We start from the raw sequence: 20,072 nt of genomic DNA, 5'->3' as shown, positions 1-20,072 counted from the left end.
TGTAAAATTAAGACACTGCACTTTAGCTAGTGCTACCGCTAAGTAACCTGGTACGACAATTAAATTATATGACTACTCAGTTTTAACATTAACGTATCACTAACCAAAACCTCATAAAATACTTGCATACTCATCAGTTGAAACAACATTGCAATACATTAAGTAAAAATATATTAATCATCACACACTATCAACCAGTTAACAAATAATCCAAGAATAAGCTACCTACATGCTGACAACCGCAGAGTGCATATATAAATATATTGAAAGAATACGCAGTGCTACCTGTGGCATGTATTATAAGCTGTATGTCAGTGTGTCATCTGGCAGAAAAGGCTGTAAAAGTATGCTGCTAAGCTATGAGTAAAATAAGAGATAAACTTGTCATATTAAACATTGTTAACTACAATGTTAGTAAATGTACAAGTTAGAACAATATATGTGAATGACAAAGGTGTTATCTACAATCAAGACCGCATTTGCAAAATTAGCCAGTTAAGTGTAACCTGATAATATAACTTAAGAGAGATCTACAAACATATATTATGAGTCACCAATAGCAGGAATCTATATATATATATTCATTCATATACAGTGTACAAATTAGTACAATTTGTAAATGTCATCTATTGCATTTTGAGCAATTTGTAACCTGTACAAAAGGCGACACAATTTATGGCCCTGTAATCACGAAACATGGAATTAGTAACAAGTTATTACACTATTTTATACACAAATATGTAGTAGTATCAAAATATAGTTTGTGATAATCTGTGAAATAATCCTATTGTCAACAGGGTTTTTTTCCTGACAGAAAATACTATGTGCTTGAAATCAACTTTAACAAAGCTTATTCACCAAGATAATATGAGCAAATACATATATAATGATATCTCGTCATAAACATTACATCAGCTAATGAATATTGTTATTTCTAAAAGTGTCTATAACGCAAAAGTTAAGATACATCACTATAACTACTGGTTTACTTTATCCCCTTGTATATAAAATACAAAAATAATTCAGTGTTGTATTTGTTTTGTTATATTATATTATATTTGAGCATCTATTAAAATTCTTATTTCATTTATACAATTCTTCTCACATTTAATTCACCTCATTTTGCAATCCATGAACATGAATGTAGTTGTCTCTAATACTATCATACAAAACATTATACACTAAAATAGTTAATAAAATAACACTTTCTGTGTATTGTAATATTAATTGTTTTAAAACTTTATTTTATTGTTGTTCGATGTGAAACTTGACATATAGATATAAGATCTTTTCATTCAAAGACTTGTTTCTCATGGTGTTTAATTGTTTTGCTTTGTATCACATAGATACATCTATATTAATTGTACAGCCAAATTTAACATCATATATTAATATTTTGTTTTAAATATTATATTAAATATAACTGAACTTAATAAAAACCTTGCTCTCTTCCTACATACATCTTAATATAAAATATTTCAGTCTTTAACCTCAGCACAGCTCATATTACTATACATGTCACATGTCTCTAAGACCTCGTGAATTTCACATAACTGTGTCATCTGTATATTTTTTAATGTCATCTGTTCTTAGCTTTATAATACTTGCCATGTTCAGTAGACTTGCAATTGTCACTGAAATATCACTGGTTATTTGAGTAACAATTTCCTCAAAGGCCTTCATGATATTTCTAGCACGATTCTTAGATAAAATGTTTGACTTGTATGTCAAGACAAATGTCATTTCTTTTTCTTTGGTACATACTAAATTGTGTGTCTGTGAGGGTTCCCAAGTCTTCTGACTTTGTCACTTCGAATGTGTAGCCTGCATCATTTGATAGTCTTAACAAAGGTGTCACAAATTAATCTTCAACAATCACAACCTTGTTTCTAGTAATGTTTGTGATCTTTTCAGAACCTACTAGTTCTCTAATGATATCCAGTCGACACACACAGTGGTCTATTGCTGTTTGAAGTGCAGTTTTATTATTTTATATTTATATTTTACTATTACACTAACATCATCTAATTGGAATTCGGCTAGCAAAGGAATGTAAAGGAATGTAATTGATTCCAAGTCTAACAGCACTACTAGCATTTGGAATATACTTTTTGACGTCGACTAATGTCGAAATTGCAACATATCTTTCTTCGGTGATAAGATGAAAAAGCAGTTGGTAGAAACTGGTAGTTAATTTAAAAATGCTTAAGCCTTTGGACTTTGATAAGTCAAGTAGTGCATCGTATCCAGCAGGTTCTAGTGTTCCCTGAATTGATCCTGATTCCAATGTATTTGGTTGTTCTGGTGTACCCAAGGTAATCACAGGAATCTCTACTTGAAGCCAATGTTTCCAAAAGTTCTTCAATGCCTGACCTGTCTTCTGCAAAACCTTATCCATTTCCACTACTATTAGACTTCCTCCTACTGTCTGTAGATCTTGCAGTTTTATGCCATGTTGGATTGAAAGAAATATATCCACCATGTCTTTGAAAATGACTCCAATTCCTTGCATGCCAAATCCAATGCTATTGTATATTGTTCTGAAGTGACATATTTTACCACGAATGAAACTGAAGCAGAGTGTGCCATTTTTGTCTAAGTGAAAGGCTTCTGCTGTGTGTTTCTCTATCTCATCCAAATCTTCTGCCGCCACTATTCTGAAGTCAGGTGCCATTCCAACTGGGTTAATGTTTTTTTTTCACATTCCATCTGATGTTTTCAGTCTCAGGTACCTTTTGTCATTCTCAGAACTTCATGTTGTGGCATAAGTTGTTCAGCTATTTTCTTCCATAGTTCTGTTTGAGCTACTGATTCTGGTATCGAGATCTCGTTGACGTAATACAAACTAGGATCAGCAGGATTCTTGCAGTAAATCTTATAGAAAGTGTATTCCATGTAAGTAAGTGTCTGTTCAGTGGCTAGAGAAGGAATGAAATGTTTTATTTAAAGACACATTCAACACATTTTATTTATGGCGTCAGAGAAGTGGCTAGAAAAGAAACATCTTGTCTTACCATATTATCAACAGAGGTCGTGAATTTTGAGTTAATAATGTCTGCAATTTCATTCACTGAAAGATTTTGCTGGAGAAACCCATTTGGAGAAATCCGCACTTGGAAGGTTTGATGGATGTGGTTGCTCATGGTCATTGCTTGCACAGAATCCAGTCCCAAGTTCACAACACCCGTGTCTAATTCAAGAGTTACATTGTTAAGGCTAAGTACATCTGTGAGTAATTCTGTGGTGTAGTCTCTAATTATTTCCAATCTAATGCCAGTGTCAGCAACTTTTAGTTGTTCTAGATCGATACGATGCTTCCTGTTGATTTTTTCCTTTGGTAAATTCTCCAGGGTTGGAACATCAAGTATGGAGCTTAACTTGAACTGTACAGCCATATTATGCTCATTTGTTATACTATCGGCCAGTTTGATGGAGTTGAATTTACCAGCAATGATAGTAGGCTTGTCATGCATGAGTATGAGCATGAGACATTTGTGGATATCCTCTCTGCTAAGTGGTGTATATCCTTGTTCTTCATAAGTGTTCACAACATCTGGTTTATCCTGCAGCATCCCAAGACGCAGAGGTCCCCAGTTAACACTCTGCCCCACAAGTCCAGCTGGTCTGCGTTTTTGTGCTAATGAATCCAGGAAAGCATTGGCTGCTCCATAACTGGACTGACCACCATTACCAAATACTGCTGTTATGGACGAATGCATGATGAAAAAATCAAGAGGCTTGTTTTTTGTAAGTGCATGCATGTTCCAAGCCCCTTGTATCTTGGGTGCTGCAACCTTCATAAATGTATCTCGTGACATATTGATCAAAATTTTGTCTTCAAGCACACCTGCTCCAAAATAGACACCTTTTAACTGTTTTCTTGGAAATTTGTCTTCAATTGTTTTAAATACCTTTTTCAGATATGGCATGTTAGTCACATCAGCCTGCATGACATTTATTTCACAACCATATTTTTGTTCAATGTTTCCTATTTCATGTAATTTATCCTCTTGTACCATTCGGCGATTTAGTATGACAACTGCCCCAGCTTCCCGTTTTGCCAGGAATTGGACACATTCCCAACCAAGCCCTGTCAGACCACCAACTACAATATATACACCATCTAGACGAAGCAAGGCATCCTCAGAAGCAAGAACATTTTGGATGTTTTGTCCATAATTATCACGAAATTGAATTGTTGAGTTTTGTATCAAGTTTGCAAGATTTGTTTCTTTTTGTTGGGGAGCAACGTGTTGGAGTATTTCAGCAATAGTTTTGACTTCACTCTTGTGACCCAGAATCCATGTTATTAGATTGGGCATGGTGTCCATTGCTGATCTGGGTGTGAAAATGTCACTGGTCTTGACAACTTGTATTTGTAGTTTTTGATTTTGATGATACAGTTGTAGGTTGGCATTTTTTGGTAGTATCTGATCCATACAGACAAGGCGTTTCGCTTTAGGCCACATGCTGCAAATTGTTTTAATTGTTTGGTTGTCTAGTTGAATGGTTGTCACAATGACAGATTCAGAATATCTCGGTATTAAACCAGAACTGCTGATATCAACTAGTTGTATATTAGCATTTCTTTTTACTGCTTTAAGCATAATGGAAAGTGCCTCTGCCACAAAACGAGTAACATTAGAATAAATAATGAATATATCCATGACATTTGTCATGTTGGAGTGTGCCTTCCCAATCCACCTTACAAACATTTTATACATTGTATCTGATGTTTCTATTTGATTGTCAATTAGCATGCAATGGTGCCAAAACAAAACAAGTGTTGTTACAAGTCCTGGTGCATAACATGGCATGTTGGTGATCTCAATAATACATTGTTTTGGAACTGTCATGAATGTATTAACTCTGGATGGGAAAAACGCTACCACGTTTTGCTGATCATCATTTCCTGTAGACAGTGTTCCAATAAATTCAAGAGTGACTACTTTTGTTTCTGGGGAACACTGTGGATACAAATGTGAGTCATGCATAACAACTCTTGTTGTCATGATTTCTACAGGCTGCGGTAGATCACATTGTGCTACGTGACTGTCATAGGTAAGGTATAGTTTTGAAAGACTGTTTTTATTCCTTGACAACAGACTTGCTTTGCAGAGTGTATCAAGCTTGTTGTTTCGATATAATGGCATATCGTCATTTGGAAAGACTTGCTGACACCAAATAGAATTTCCATCAACAACAAATTCATCAAGTCCTTGATTATCTTCTGACATCAACTGTTGTATTGTCGCATACATTAAGGTTTCAAATTTAGTATTCTCATCTGTATGTATGTCAACAATGGTTGTCATAATGTAGACCTGTTCTCTTAGTATTGACCTTACAAATCCCCAACAGGATCCGGCCACCAGATCTATTGACGAGACTTTGTTTTCAATGTGTACAGCATTTTCTGTTACTATGAACAAGGGGATACTTGCGTTACGAGTGTAGAGCTGCAGCAACAGACTTTTCAGAGTCATTGCCTGCCTGGTGATTTGTTCAAGGAGTATCTCACTGGATGGGTCCTCTTCAATTTGCTGCTGCCAAGAAAACACTATTGCTGAATATCTTTCCAAGTTGTCAAAATCTAGGAACTCGAAATTTATGTGTTCGTTTGTAACAGTGTTTTGGTCCTTGTTACCAATCATCAGCCATTTCTCTGATGGATCCATCTGAATATCATATTTAAGTAGTGTTTTGATTGGACTCCATTGTGTATCAAACATCATTTCATCTTTCTGTGCACCCAGATTTTTAGTGACAAATTTCTCAATATCAGCTATTACAGTTCCTTCTAGTGACATGAGAGATATACGAAATAGGTTCATGGAACTGGTTCGTTTCAGAATTGTTGTGTACACAAGCATTTTCTCTTCAACAGGTCTTAGTATCCTGAGACCTTCTATTTGGATTGGCAAAGCTCTCTGTCTTTCTGATCCCTGTTGGTAGAAACAGCCTGTAGTCTGAAGCATGGAATCTAAAATTGCTGGGTGAATTGTTGTTTCTTTCATTTCATCCTTGATAGTTGGATTCAATGACAGATGTGACAAGACCTCAGTTTCACCTTTTAAGGAAGTTTCAACAAGTTGAAGATTTTCTCCAAAAGACAGTCCACCATTTTGAAGAGATGAGTACAGTTCTTGTTTTGTAAGGGTCTGCCTACATCTTTTTTTCACATTTTCAATATCGACTGTGATGTTTTCAAAAGAATGTTCCCTCTCAACCTTTCCTTCAGCATACACATGGTTCTGTTTATGTATAACAAAGTTAAATGATTCTGGTATATCCATTTTCGTAACATCAATATCAAGTTGTTCAGTTTTTTCTCTTTGTAAAAAGACTGGACGTTTGAATTTCACAGAAATACTGCAATGCTGATCTTCATATTCCTTGAAGTAGAGACGTGCAAGAGCTAAGCCAGCTTCTGCATAGAGTGCACCAGGAATTAAAATGTTTCCAGAAAATCTGTGTTCATAAACACTGGCAATTGATTTTGGTGACACGAAAATTTTATGTTCACCACTGTGGTCAACTGTCTTCAAAAAAAGGGTGCAAATTTGTCTTTGGCTGGATACCCATCAGCTGTTGTCGAAGATCTTCAGATACGTACAGGTGTTTATTTCTACAGAATCTGTACTTTGGGTATTCTGTATTCCGTTGTGGTCTGTCATACAGGACATTCCATGTAATATTCAGTCCATGCTCATACATTTTGCCAGCTGCTTCTAATAAGCAATTCAGCTCAGAATTCCTTTTCATTGAAGGAACAACAGCAATATTATCCTCAGTGAACAAATCGTTAATGCAAGAATCTAACACTGGCTTTGGCCCAATTTCAACAAATATATTAAAACTCTTTTCTTTAGCAGCATTGCCAACAGCTTTCCCAAATTGTACTGGATCTCTAATGTTTGTTCCCCAGTAGTGTGGTGTTGAAAAGTCTTCTTCCTGTGCCCTTTTGCCACTAACTGTTGATATAAGTTCTATATCTGAACTATCTCCTTGCATACCCACAAGCTTTCTTTGAATCTCTTGTTTTGCATTGTCTGTATGGTGGCTGTGAAATGCAGTCTGTAATCGAAGTGTGTGAAGAGTAATTCCATGTTTCTCGTCTGTTGAGGTAGTCAGAAGATCCTTTTCAATTTGGTCAACAGCATCGGTATCTCCACTAATAACACATGACTGGGGACTGTAATACAATCCAATGTTTGCTCTGCCTTCATATTTAGTTAACATCATTTCAAGTTTTTCCACTGGTTTATTGCGAATCAACAACATTTTCCCACCAGTAGCTTTTGCTAACACGACAGTTCGATGAAATATAATTTTCACTGCTTCACTCAGTGACCAAACTCCAGCGATATGTGAGGCTGCTACTTCACCAATACTTTGCCCAAGAACACAGTCCGGTTTGATTCCCAAGTGTTTCCAGAGTGCAACTAGTGCAACCTGACATGCAAACGTGGCGATTGGGCCAAACATTGTGTCTTCTACATTGTAGTCATCTAGCAGTTGTTCATAGAGAGACCAGGTGACATACTCGTTTAAATAGCTGTCAATCTCTTGGATCTTTCCTTTAAATACTTGAAACTGAGACATAAGTTCCTTGCACATTCCCATCCAAGCTATACCCATTCCTCCAAAGACAAAAATCAGCCTCTTAGGTTTATACGAAGTTTCTAACATGTTGACACGTTTCAGTTTGTTAGCTAGTTCTTCCAAAGAAGTTGCAATAACAGCTTTCCTCACTTGAAAATGATCTTTCTGATCTTGTCCAGAAAAGCAAAACATCAAAGGCTGTTTTGACACATGTCCTTTTTCAATTTCTGTTGTTATTTCAGTGTAGGATGAAAGAACGACATGACAGTTAGTTCCACCAAACGCAAAGGAGTTTACACAAGCAAGTTTCCTTTTTCTGTCCCAATCATTTAGATCAGTAGGAATAACAAAGCCGAATTTTTGAAAATCAATATCTGGATGCAATTCGTCTGCAAAAAGTGTTTTAACAAACTTGTTGTTCTTCATCATGAGCAAAACTTTAATAAGACCAGCAACACCAGCAGCAGATTCAAGGTGGCCGATGTTTGTTTTGACAGATCCAATATACCTTTTCTTCTTTTTTTGTATATGAGGGTCCGTGAAAAACATTCCTAAGCTTTTGACTTCTACAGGATCTCCAGCGACTGTCCCTGTCCCTATAAGTAAACATATTTATAAAATAGAATGTTGAGATCTATAATATGCTATATTTTAATGCATTATGTAGTATTTGGTAACACTAAGAGTAACTATATATATATATATATATATATATATATATATATATATATATATATATATATATATATATATATATATATATATATATATATATATCTACTTAATTGTTTACTGTTTCACTGTTTGATTCTAGCGTGTTAAAACTATAAAGGTCTCTTTTTAAAAATCAGAACAGAACTTGACCTCTAAACTGGATACCTCTTAAAACCAGACATTTTACTTGAACCTGAGGTTGTGCAGATTACAGGGGTTTCACTATATATATATATATATATATATATATATATATATATATATATATATATATATATATATATGTTCTCACCAGAGTGTTTTTCGGTATCATCAATATCATATATTAGGAATAAAAATTGTATTATGCGAGCCTCTGGTGTGCATAATACAATATTTTTTATTCCTAATATATAATATTGACGATACCGAAAAACACAAGTGTAATAATCTCTTTATCATATAATCTCAAGCTTATTACAAGTAGTTTTTGTAAACAGTACGTGATATGCAAATGACATAATATGTGGCGCACTGTTGTTTTGAATGGGAATGATGTCAAACTTAAATGACGTCATTTTGAATGTCCTTACATCAAAATAAACTAGTGCTTAACGTTTTTTATTTTCTGAACACTGGACAGCTATCAGTGTTAAATCGCGATTGAAATGTTTTTATCTGATGACTATGAATGCATATGTCACCATAGTACGTTTGCTTAAATGTCAATAAACCAAATGCTGTGACCTCGATTAATTTACATCTAATTTGCAGTTTTCAAATTCTTAAAGTATGTGATCTGAAAAATATCACAGTTTGATTGCACTGAAAATGAAAGATATTATATGATAAACACACACACCTATATATATATATATATATATATATATAAAACATTTAGCCACTGTGTGTGTGGGTATATACATATATACATACATACATACATACATACATATATATATATATATATATATATATATATATATATATATATATATATATATATATATATATACTCTTCAAAAAAAGAACCGCAAAAGGGTACAAATGGGTTATAACTCCGATTTTATGTTTCCTACCGGTTCATGCTTTGTGAATATAAGGTCATTGCATGTTCCAAACACATTCCCACGGTTACATTCGATAAAACGCAGCTACTGTACAATAAAGTTCCAAAATGTGAATATTCGCAAAAACGCAGCCACGTGCAAACCATGTCACCACTGCACGTGCGTTGTCTGCACGTGCAACATGAACACCGACAGTATAAAAGTGCAGGGTGTTCGCTTGCCTGGCCTCTGTCTCTGGCCGACAGTTGACAATCCAGGACATGCCACGTCTCAGTGAACCGCAGAGAAACAATGCCATCGGCCGACTAGACGCCGGCGAATCCAGAACGGCCGTTGCCAGGGCATTCCATGTGTCCCCAAGCACCATCTCCAGACTGTGGGACCGTTACCAGCAACATGGATCAACACGTGACCTCCCTAGATCCGGTCGACCACGGGTCACTACCCCCGGGCAGGACCGCTACATCCGGGTACGCCACCTTCGGGAACGATTGACTACTGCCACCTCCACAGCCGCAGCAATACCAGGTTTGCGCAGGATATCCGACCAGACCGTACGGAACCGCCTACGTGAGGTAGGAATTCGTGCCAGACGTCCAGTTCGAGGTGTCATCTTAACACCACAACACCGTCGACTCCGACTGCAGTGGTGCCAGATTCATCGACAATGGCCTCAACTGCGATGGAGACAGGTGTGGTTCAGTGACGAGTCCCGATTTCTGCTCCGACGTCATGATGGAAGATGTCGCGTGTATAGGCGTCGTGGTGAACGTTATGCGGCAAACCGCGTGCAGGAAGTGGACAGATTCGGCGGAGGTAGTGTCATGGTGTGGGCAGCCATCTCACACACTGGCAGAACTGACCTGGTCCACGTGCAGGGCAACCTGAATGCACAGGGCTACATTGACCAGATCCTCCGGCCACACATCGTTCTAGTTATGGCCAACGCAGTGTTCCAACATGACAACGCCAGGCCTCACACAGCACGTCTCACAACGGCTTTCCTACAGAACAACAACATTAATGTCCTTCCTTGGCCATCGATATCACCGGATTTGAACCCAATTGAGAATCTATGGGACGAGTTGGACCGACGCCTCCGACAGCGACAACCACAGCCCCAGACCCTGCCCGAGCTGGCAGCAGCCTTGCAGGCCGAGTGGGCCACCATCCCCCGGGACGTCATCCGTACTCTGGTTGCTTCAATGGGCAGGCGGTGCCAGGCAGTTGTCAACACACGCGGAGGCCACACCCGGTATTGACTCCAGATGACCTTGACCTTGGTGGTGTGTCCTATCACTTACTCACAATGGACTAGAGTGAATTGTGAACAATCCTGCAACATTTGGTAATTATCGGACTCACCATTCAATAATTAAATCAATTCTCCAAATGTTACGACAATGTGGTTTTGCGTTTCTTCTTTTGAAGAGTATATATATACACACACACTGGTGGCTAAATGTTTTCTAAAGGTCTCAAAAACTTGAAATCAACCCTCAAACTCTGGTCAAAAATGGTGTCAGGGTAGACAAATATTACCCCACTATACAATACGGGATTAGAAACCAGATTTATCTAAAAACCGGACATTTTATTTGGTTCCATGGATGTCTGGTTTAGGAGAGTTTCATTATATATATATATATATATATATATATATATATATATATATATATATATATATATATTGCTTTTCCAGCATATGTCACTTAATATATGTTACAATCACAAATAAGGTATATATTCCCATTACACAGAGGGTACCTAATCTTTTGATGGGGTTATTTTTGTAATTTGAATCTTGACATTGAAATGGAAGATGGCCGTTGTTTACCACATTGAAAATTAGAAACCGTCGGACCTCTTGAAATATTTCGGTTTGATCATTAGTGAATAATTGTTTTATACTGAAAAGTGGATGCACAATCTATTGGTAATATTCATTTTGAAATATGAGATTATTTTGATCTTCATTGGTGTTTTCCCTAGCTTGTTTTAGCATGGTGCAGCACCATGCCTCAATAATCTAGCACCATCTTGCCTCAGTTAGCGCTATGCTGCCCTGAGATTAAACAAGCCTTTTTCAGTAATTAATTCTAAAATTGCCTTTATAAAACACCCAAAAAGGTATTATTAATTAATAAAATATGCCTTTTATATCTTTTGCCATTCATTATTTAAAGAAGCACATAAATTTCATTAATGTTTATTTTAATTGATTTTTGTCGTATTTTTAATGAAAAACAAGTGCCCCGAAAATGGTGAAAATGCCCCAAAAGTGTTTGGTCTACCATACCATGCCTAATTTCTAGGGAAATCACTAGCCATTGTTTATCTTCTTTAAAATGTGAAAATGCTGGAACCGTTCCACTAAACAGGGCATTTACAATCGTCTTTTGGGTCCTTTTTTACAGATGCCATTTTAACCTGGCAGCTAGATTAAAACAATGGAAAGCGCAATATATTTCGAAGTAATTTTGATATAATCTTATGTCCATTGGAACTGTACATTCAGTTAATTAGGGTAATGTAGTATAGGGCATAACTGAAACCTAATCTATCTCACGAAACTGAACAGATCAGATACTGATGCTGAATTGTCAACCTCAATCATGTGTATTGGATGTTCATTGGAGTAAAAGCTCCATCCAAGACCAACAAAAGAAAGGTATGTGATAATGGAATGGCAGAGTTAGATGAAGGCTAGGCAACTGGTGCTTAATCAGTGATATTCGAAATAATCACGGTCTGATGGGAACTTCATTGTTTATTTTTTTATTTATCGTGCCACTGTTATCTAACGTTTCTTAAAGGTTTGAGCTACTCGTCATCATACATACAGTTCATGACAACGGTGTCAAGGGCATTCATCGTTTCAATGGAGATAGGAAATGATGATCTAGGAGAGGTCAAGCTTTTGTTTCGTAGTACATTTCTCATATATAGCTCTCTTACCATGACCAGAAATGGGACAGGTACTATTAGATCCAATCTTGAAGTGTACTAATACTAGTCCGATTTTTGTAACTGTGGTCATTATTATGTTACAAAGTGATCTTCATATGTTTGGACTTTTCCTCTAGATATAAAACATGCAGGAATGATAATGCATTGACATATGAGTATCCTCGATGACTACTGACATCAGTGGTGCGGAGTTGTAAGAGTATGGTGATAAGGATCACACTGCACTTCTCAAATGTAGACCTATTACCCTGACCTGATAGACCAGAGTTTTAACAGATGGGAGTATCGCCTGTCTCTTGGCCAAGGTGTTAAAAATCCGTGCATGCTTTTTTAATAACAAACTGAGAATTCATCAGCTGTTGAAGGCATCACTCATGAAATATTTCCCTGGGCAATGGACTACTCATCTTATTATCTTATTCTCCTGGAGTACACATTTTCTGACAGTAGTGGATATCCCATAACTGCAACGTGTCAACAATGAACCTCCCATCAGATGACTCGCAGATAACACTGCCAGTTATCTCACCTCCATTCAGCTCTATTTTACCTTTGTCACACAATTTGTTTTCTTGATCTTAACTGGAGCATGGTCAGTGGAGAATGTTGTGCTTCTAACTACATTTGCCCAGTACTCTCATGAACTGTGAAACATACACTGAATAGATTTTAACAGCACATCATCAGAATCTGATGTGTTCGATTTTAGTTATGACGAATGAAGTTCAATTTTGTGAAACAGACTTGGTCTCAATTATGACCGATCGTACCTTACAAACTTTTTAAAATTTCATTTGCAGTTCTAGTGTACATAAAATTATTTTGAAATATATAACGCAATTTAATTTCCAGGTCAAAATGACCTCAAATTGCAAAAAAAACAACAACACATAAACCATTATGAATTCTGTATTTGGTACAAATGGATACATCATTTATTATTCTAACCCTTTTAGTTTAAGTACTTGCACATGTTCTTATTTTAAATATGGTGAACAATGGTCATCATGGATTTGAAGATGAAGATGACATAACGATGCAAAATTCATCTAAATATTGTAGATCCTCCACTGTGTGTAGATAGGCACTTTTTGTAATGTAACCCCAATATTTCAAGAGTTCCACAGTTTTTTTAATTATCAATATGGTGGAGAACAGCCATCTTGGATTTGAATGTAAACATTACCTCAAATTACAAAACCTCACCAGAAGAATAGGCGGCCTGTGTACTGGACATAGACACCTAATTCGTGATTCTAACTTACATATTAAGAGAGTTATGGTGATTTTCTATTTCCAGTATGGCCGCCGGCAACCATCATGGATTTGGCCCTCTGGTGGATTTATTCGGAACTTTCGCGAGGTACATGGGGACTTTTTTTTCTAAAGGTCCTAGAGACTTGAAATCCATTTTCAAACTTTGGTCTCCTAAAAATGGTCATGGGGCAGTCATATCTCATCACCACTAGTACCTTGCCGTTTGTTTCCTGGTGTGTTCTTTTCGTACGTTCGGTTCTATATGTCTCGTTTCTTAAATATATCTCCAATAGTCGATTTACTAATACTAAACCTTTTACTTACAAGTTTTAACGTTCCTTGAGTATACTTTTAAACTTTTAATGCCTTTAAGTTTATCATATTCATCGAATGATATTTCAACACTGCGACGTTTACAGGGCATAAAATTTTTATTCTTCAGACAACCAATATGTCGTTCGTGTGGTTTTAGTGTTTACATGAACGATTTTCTTCAGTAGTGCAGATACAAATGAAAAGGTTAATGGGCAACGATTTTCAAACAAGACTCTAAGATAAGCGATTTTTGTAGCTTTTCTCTTATATGAAAATATACTTTTGGTGTGCTAAGACTTAACTTAAAAGCTACCACATGAAAATAAAAATTACGTTTGTTTGTCCTAACCCGACCGACCCACGAAAATCCGTCCTTGTCAAAATTATTTTTAACCTCTTTTGACAAAGAACTTTTTCTTTTTTAAAAACATATTTAACCAATTTCAATTTAGGCTTAAACAAGTATAATATTGATTTGTAGATCATATTTGTCAAATATTTTAAAACCTCGATATAATTTAACCAAAATTTATTAGCATCAGTTTTGATTCTTTAGAAATTTAAAATTCTGTAAAATGCTAATTGCTATGCATAGTAACCAGAAAGCGATTTTCCCGTGACTGTGGTACGAGATCTCGCGCACCACGGTATATGTTCATGATGCATGGTACATGTGCTTGTGACAGGCACATGAGTTTTTATCTAAATCAATCTAACGGTAGCTGCACAGGTACCTTCGCATGAGCCAGATGCTAAGTACGGGTATGCTTTGACAGTCACAAAGTTAATATTAGTGGTAATTTTGTCCGATGTTTGCTATTAATAGACCCAATTCAGTCTGAAAGGATCTATATCAAGTGTCAAACTCTGCAGAGAATCTGTTATCCCGTTTTCATGACACCCATCTTTAATTTGTTTTCATCAGTGTGATTAAATTGCATCGGTATATAATATAATATTCCAAGAAACTACATATACAGGTTCTTTGATGTGCTTCAGGCACCCAATATCGTGACGTCAGGACTCTGAGAATTTCAGCGAACTTCCATAAATTGTAAACATGTCAATGGCGTACTAACGCAGGTAACATTTTAAAACGAAAGTACACGGATACAGTGTATCTTTCTCACACCGTCATTGTAAGCTGATTTTCTTCCAAAAACAGTCATATTTCTGTGGTAACGATTTCCTGACGAACGATTACAGCTTTTGTACAAACGATCTGTCGTTTATGTTGATATATGGATTTTGCATAACCGACAGACAAACGACAAAATCGTTTGTGCCAAATTTTACGCCCTGTGTTTAGCTGGACGTCCAGACATCTTGAAAACTGATATGGGAAAGAAATGCTACCGACAACTTTTCAACCACATAAAGCCAATGTTACTTTTGCTTCCTCTTTATTAAGCTAAATATCCTTTTTCTTTGTTTGTTGCTGTTTTTTATTTTCGAATAATAAAAAGTATTTTAAAAGCTTCCAAGATTACAGAAGTTGTTTTGTTGATCTTTGAAGCAAAGCATGAGACACATTTGTGAAAGAACATATATTAATAAAGGGCCTTTAATTATACACATCATAGATATTGGCTACTTTAGGAAAACTAAAAGATAAAGTTCGTTTTGTTTAACGACATCATTAGAACACATTGATTTGTTAATCATTGGCTGTTGCATGTTACACATGTAGTACTTTTGACATATAGCATTAGATAGGGAACCCACTACATTTTGCCATTAGTAGCAATGGATTTTTTATATGCACCACCCCACAGCATAGCACATACAATCACCTTTGATATAACAGTCGTGGTTCACTGGCTGGAACGAGAAATAGTCCAATGGACCCACCGACAGGGATCGATCCCAGACCGAATGCGCTTCAGTCGAGCACTTTACCACTGGACTATGTCCCGCCCCTTATGAAAACTAATGCAATTAACATCAATTACAATTAGAATATTGTGTCTTTCAGTCCAAGATTTTGTTGCAATTGCGCGACCCCTCCCCTCCATGTTTTACCTTTGCATTAGCATACTAAATTTGTAGGTAGTACAATACCAAATAACTTCCGGCTGGGTCAAAGTTCGAGGTGCACCGAACTTTTGATAGAGAAGTGAACACCACAAGTCCTGTGATTGGTTATAAATGTGAGTGTGTTGGTTGTAAAAAATAATAGTTTCATCTGGGTAAAATAAATGTGCAATTTTATTTCATCTAGTACCAATGTGTCAAGTAGCCTTGTGCTTGAAACATGTATGGGGTACCTGTAAAAAAAAGTACTCAAATTTTGTGCGAAACTAGGGTAATCATAGACGCTACCCGTTATCTCAGAAACGAGCAGCTTGACCCCCATTTTTTCCTGATTCACTTTAAGTGTAAGGGGTGGTAGTATTTATATCCGTGGCGTTTATGTCGGTTGATACGTTGCAGGTAGGAGTTTTAGCCGTATATGTTACTATTGTCGTCTATGGGATTTGATTTGGTAGTGTACACCCTGTAGAAACGTTGTACTTACCATGTGCTTCAATGTAGTCTATTTCACGTGGATCAATTCCAGCCTTTTCGTAGACAGTTTTCAGAAGCTGTCGTTGTTGTTCACCAGAAGGTGCAGTCATTGGAGAAACTGTTCGGCCATCTTGGTTTGTGCCTGTGACAATTGTTGCCCATATGTTGTCACCATCCTTAATGGCCTATAAAACTAAATACTATGCTTTTGCGTTTGGTTATTATCCAATGCCCCTTCCCACGTAAGTGGAGGATATTCTAATAGTGTCGTATCTATCTATTTGTCACTGTCTTTTTTTTCTTTCACCTCTGTCTCTTTCCGTTTCTATCCCTGTCCTTCCATGTGGATTTCTTTTCTCTCTCTCTCTCTCTCTCTCTCTCTCTCTCTCTCTCTCTCTCTCTCTCTCTCTCTCTCTCTCTCTCTCTCTCTCTCTCTCTCTCTCTCTCTCTCTCTCATTTCTATTCCTTTCTTTTCCATTCCTTTTACGAATATTCCATAAAACATTTCTTACAAATTACAAATAAATTGCTCATCCAAACACAACATTTTATGTTTAAACATCGTATCAAGTCTCGTTCAATAATATACTGATGCAAATTAATACACTAAATGGAATAGGGAAATGTGATAAATGAATAAGTAGTCAGACGTTATTGTAAGTCATGATATATATATATATATATATATATATATATATATATATATATATATATATATATCTCTTCTCTTACGTCAGAGAGTCTTTTCAGGAGGACAATCCCACATCCCTCTCCTCTTGCGTATCCATCTGCTCTGGCAGAGAAGGCCTGACACTGTCCAGTCCGTGATAGCATCCTGGCTCTGCTAAGTTGTATGAAGGCCGAGGGAGTCAACAAGGCGTTCACTCCTCCACACACAGCCATATTGCAGTCTCCTATGTTATATGATGACATATATATATATATATATATATATACACACATACACATACACATACACATACACATACACATACACACACACACACACACACACACACACACACACACACACACACATATATATATATATATATATATATATATATATATATATATATATATATATATATATATATATATATATATATATATATATATAAGAAACGCATAGGCGAAATATTCATGGAATTAACTATTTAATACAAAGTGGCATAATTTCGTTATTTATGATCGTATGACAATGTTCTTGCTATGCACTGACGGCAATGGAGGTGTTTTCGTCACCAAACAGCGTCGCATGAGGGCGATGAAATCAGTACCTTGTGTGGGAAGCATGTGACGGCGAAGAATTTTATCCCGATAGTGTATAGCTGTCAGGTTGCCATGTACGAACACAAGTTCACTTCTGCCGGTGTATGAGATGGCTCCCCACATCATGACACTCCCTACACCGAATCTGTCAACTTGGGCGTTGCAGTTGTTGGCAAAACGTTCATTGCGGCGTCTGTAAACACGTTGTTGTCCATCACGTCACTGTAGAAGGAAACGTGACTCATCGCTGAACCATACTCGCCGCTAGTTTCCCAAGTTCCACCCCTGTACACTCGTGCACCAGTGAACACGTAAATGTCGTTGTTGACGGTCTCCTAGCCTGTAAATCAGCTTCTCGAAGTCGGTTCCGAATGGTCTGTGCAGACACCCTTCTCAAACCAGGTATGCGTCCAGCGGTGTTCGTTGCTGTGGCAGTTCGGTGACGCAAGTGCAGAACCTGGATGTAGCGATCTTGTGCTGCAGTTGTTATACGAGGTCTTCCACTTCTGGGCCGCTCTTCAGCTGATTGAAAATGCTGGTACTTGTCCCATAGACGTGAAATGGTGCTCTGATGAACGTTCATGTGGGGTGCGACTGATGACTGCGATTCACCTAACTGGAGGCGGCCTATTGCAATGTTTCAATTCAGCAGGCTTAGTCTTGACATCTTGTAATTCGTCTACGTCGAAATGGAAATGAGACATCATTGTGAGCATTGCATTGCATACCCATCACTACCCCAATTTTCCCCCCGATTTCCTGCAATTGTCGCACAACGTGCGTTAAATTTGTTTTAGGGTGCATTTGGGCATGCTGTCCCATTCCAGGAACATTATCAAACATGACCATTCAGCAACATTGTACAAAAAAGCGACATTTTGTAAAATCAAATACTTTTCTTTTTTCCCTATCACTTATGCGTTTCGTTTTTGACAGAGTATATATATTGCATTTCGATGGCACAGATTAGTGTAAAACATTAAATGGATGGGTGGATGCATGGATGAGTGGATGCACAGATGAGTGGATGCATCGATGGATGGACGGATGGATGATGTATGGATGGATGAAACGAAATATGGGTGGACAGATAGATAGATAGTAAGACAGATACAAGTTTATTAATAAATACGTGTCTACATGCAATACGTACAGTATAATGTTGGGGAGTGATTTTCACATCATATAGCAACTGACAAAAAACACGATACAACTATGCAATCTAAAACTACATTAAATCAAGTTATTTCTTATATTATTAGCCCGAATTAAATATTTTCCAAGGTTATAGAGCTGATTCATATCTTCAGTAATTATTAGTTGAATTGGCTTTAAAACGATTCATGGGAATTACAAACTGTACATGTACATAGTCTCTGGGGTTTTTAAACATCTTTATATTTTATATTTAAATTATGTGCACACAGTGTAATATTTACTAGATATATAATAGATAGATAGATAGATTAGATAGATGGTTGAAACGATGGACAGACCGACAAGAGGCAGGCAGACAGACAAATTGATCATGAGAACTGCTGTGCAGGTAGTAGCGGTAGTAGCTAATAACAACACCATACCTGCTTTAAGTACCAGAATAGCTTGGTAGATTGCTACGAGAGATGACGAACAGGCTGTATCTACCGACATGCATGGTCCTCGCAGATCAAAGATGTACGAAACACGTGCTGACGTAATACCTGTGGAGCCGCCAGTTACACTGTAGTGATTCAAATCCGTTTCGAAAGTCAGCGTGCTGTACTCATTATTCATAACGCCTGTAATTTGCAGTATTGTTCATAGCAATATCCAACAAATAACAAATGCATCTTTAATTTTGATTTGTGCAAAAGTACCATTTCCTTTCTGGGAAACAAACTAAAATGTTGTTGCTGTTTGGTAATCACATATGAAATTACTAATAATCAAAATTATACCGCACTATATATATATATATATATATTTTTTTTTTTTTACATATTATGATTTGTCAACATGTGTGGAATGAAAAACTGAAGACTGTATTATCATTATAATGACCTGTTGCTATATACAAATAACAGGTATAATTAGCATTTAAAAATCGTCTTTTATAGGTGAAGCATCACACTGACAATGTAATATCCAAGCGCAAACAATTTACACAGATAATTTAGAACACACTATACTGCACACATTACTTCAGTGGTAATCAATTTCATATAGTCTGTTTCAAAGTTTTCTAATTCACTTTATAATTGTATATCAATAAAAGGCAACTTCGGACAGTGTTAATATATTTTTATCACAGAAGAAATGATTAAACTAAACAACGAAACAAGCTTCAAATGTGAAAACATCAATGAACACGGAAACGAGTAACCATGAACATTTCTTCTAAAT

General features: G+C 36.6%; 2 protein-coding genes across 2 annotated transcripts; both read right to left on the bottom strand.

Moving 5' to 3' along the window:
* Positions 1-2,969: 2,969 nt before the first annotated feature.
* On the bottom strand, positions 2,970-6,296 carry LOC121379741. Its single transcript, XM_041508390.1, has one exon. It carries the CDS (start codon positions 6,294-6,296, stop codon positions 2,970-2,972), a length of 3,327 nt encoding a protein of 1,108 aa, XP_041364324.1.
* A 238-nt stretch (positions 6,297-6,534) lies between these two features.
* Positions 6,535-19,463, bottom strand: LOC121379740 (oleandomycin polyketide synthase, modules 5 and 6-like). The gene is made up of 4 exons (XM_041508389.1): positions 19,271-19,463; positions 17,151-17,332; positions 16,429-16,603; positions 6,535-8,201 (listed from the first exon to the last, which is right to left on the bottom strand). The coding sequence occupies exons 1-4, from the start codon at positions 19,461-19,463 to the stop codon at positions 6,535-6,537; spliced, it is 2,217 nt and encodes a 738-aa protein (XP_041364323.1).
* Positions 19,464-20,072: the final 609 nt, after the last annotated feature.

This window comes from Gigantopelta aegis, chromosome 8, assembly GCF_016097555.1.
Source record: "Gigantopelta aegis isolate Gae_Host chromosome 8, Gae_host_genome, whole genome shotgun sequence".
In the NCBI taxonomy this organism is placed as follows: Eukaryota; Metazoa; Mollusca; class Gastropoda; order Neomphalida; family Peltospiridae; genus Gigantopelta; species Gigantopelta aegis.
This window is presented reverse-complemented; position numbering and strand designations above follow the sequence as displayed.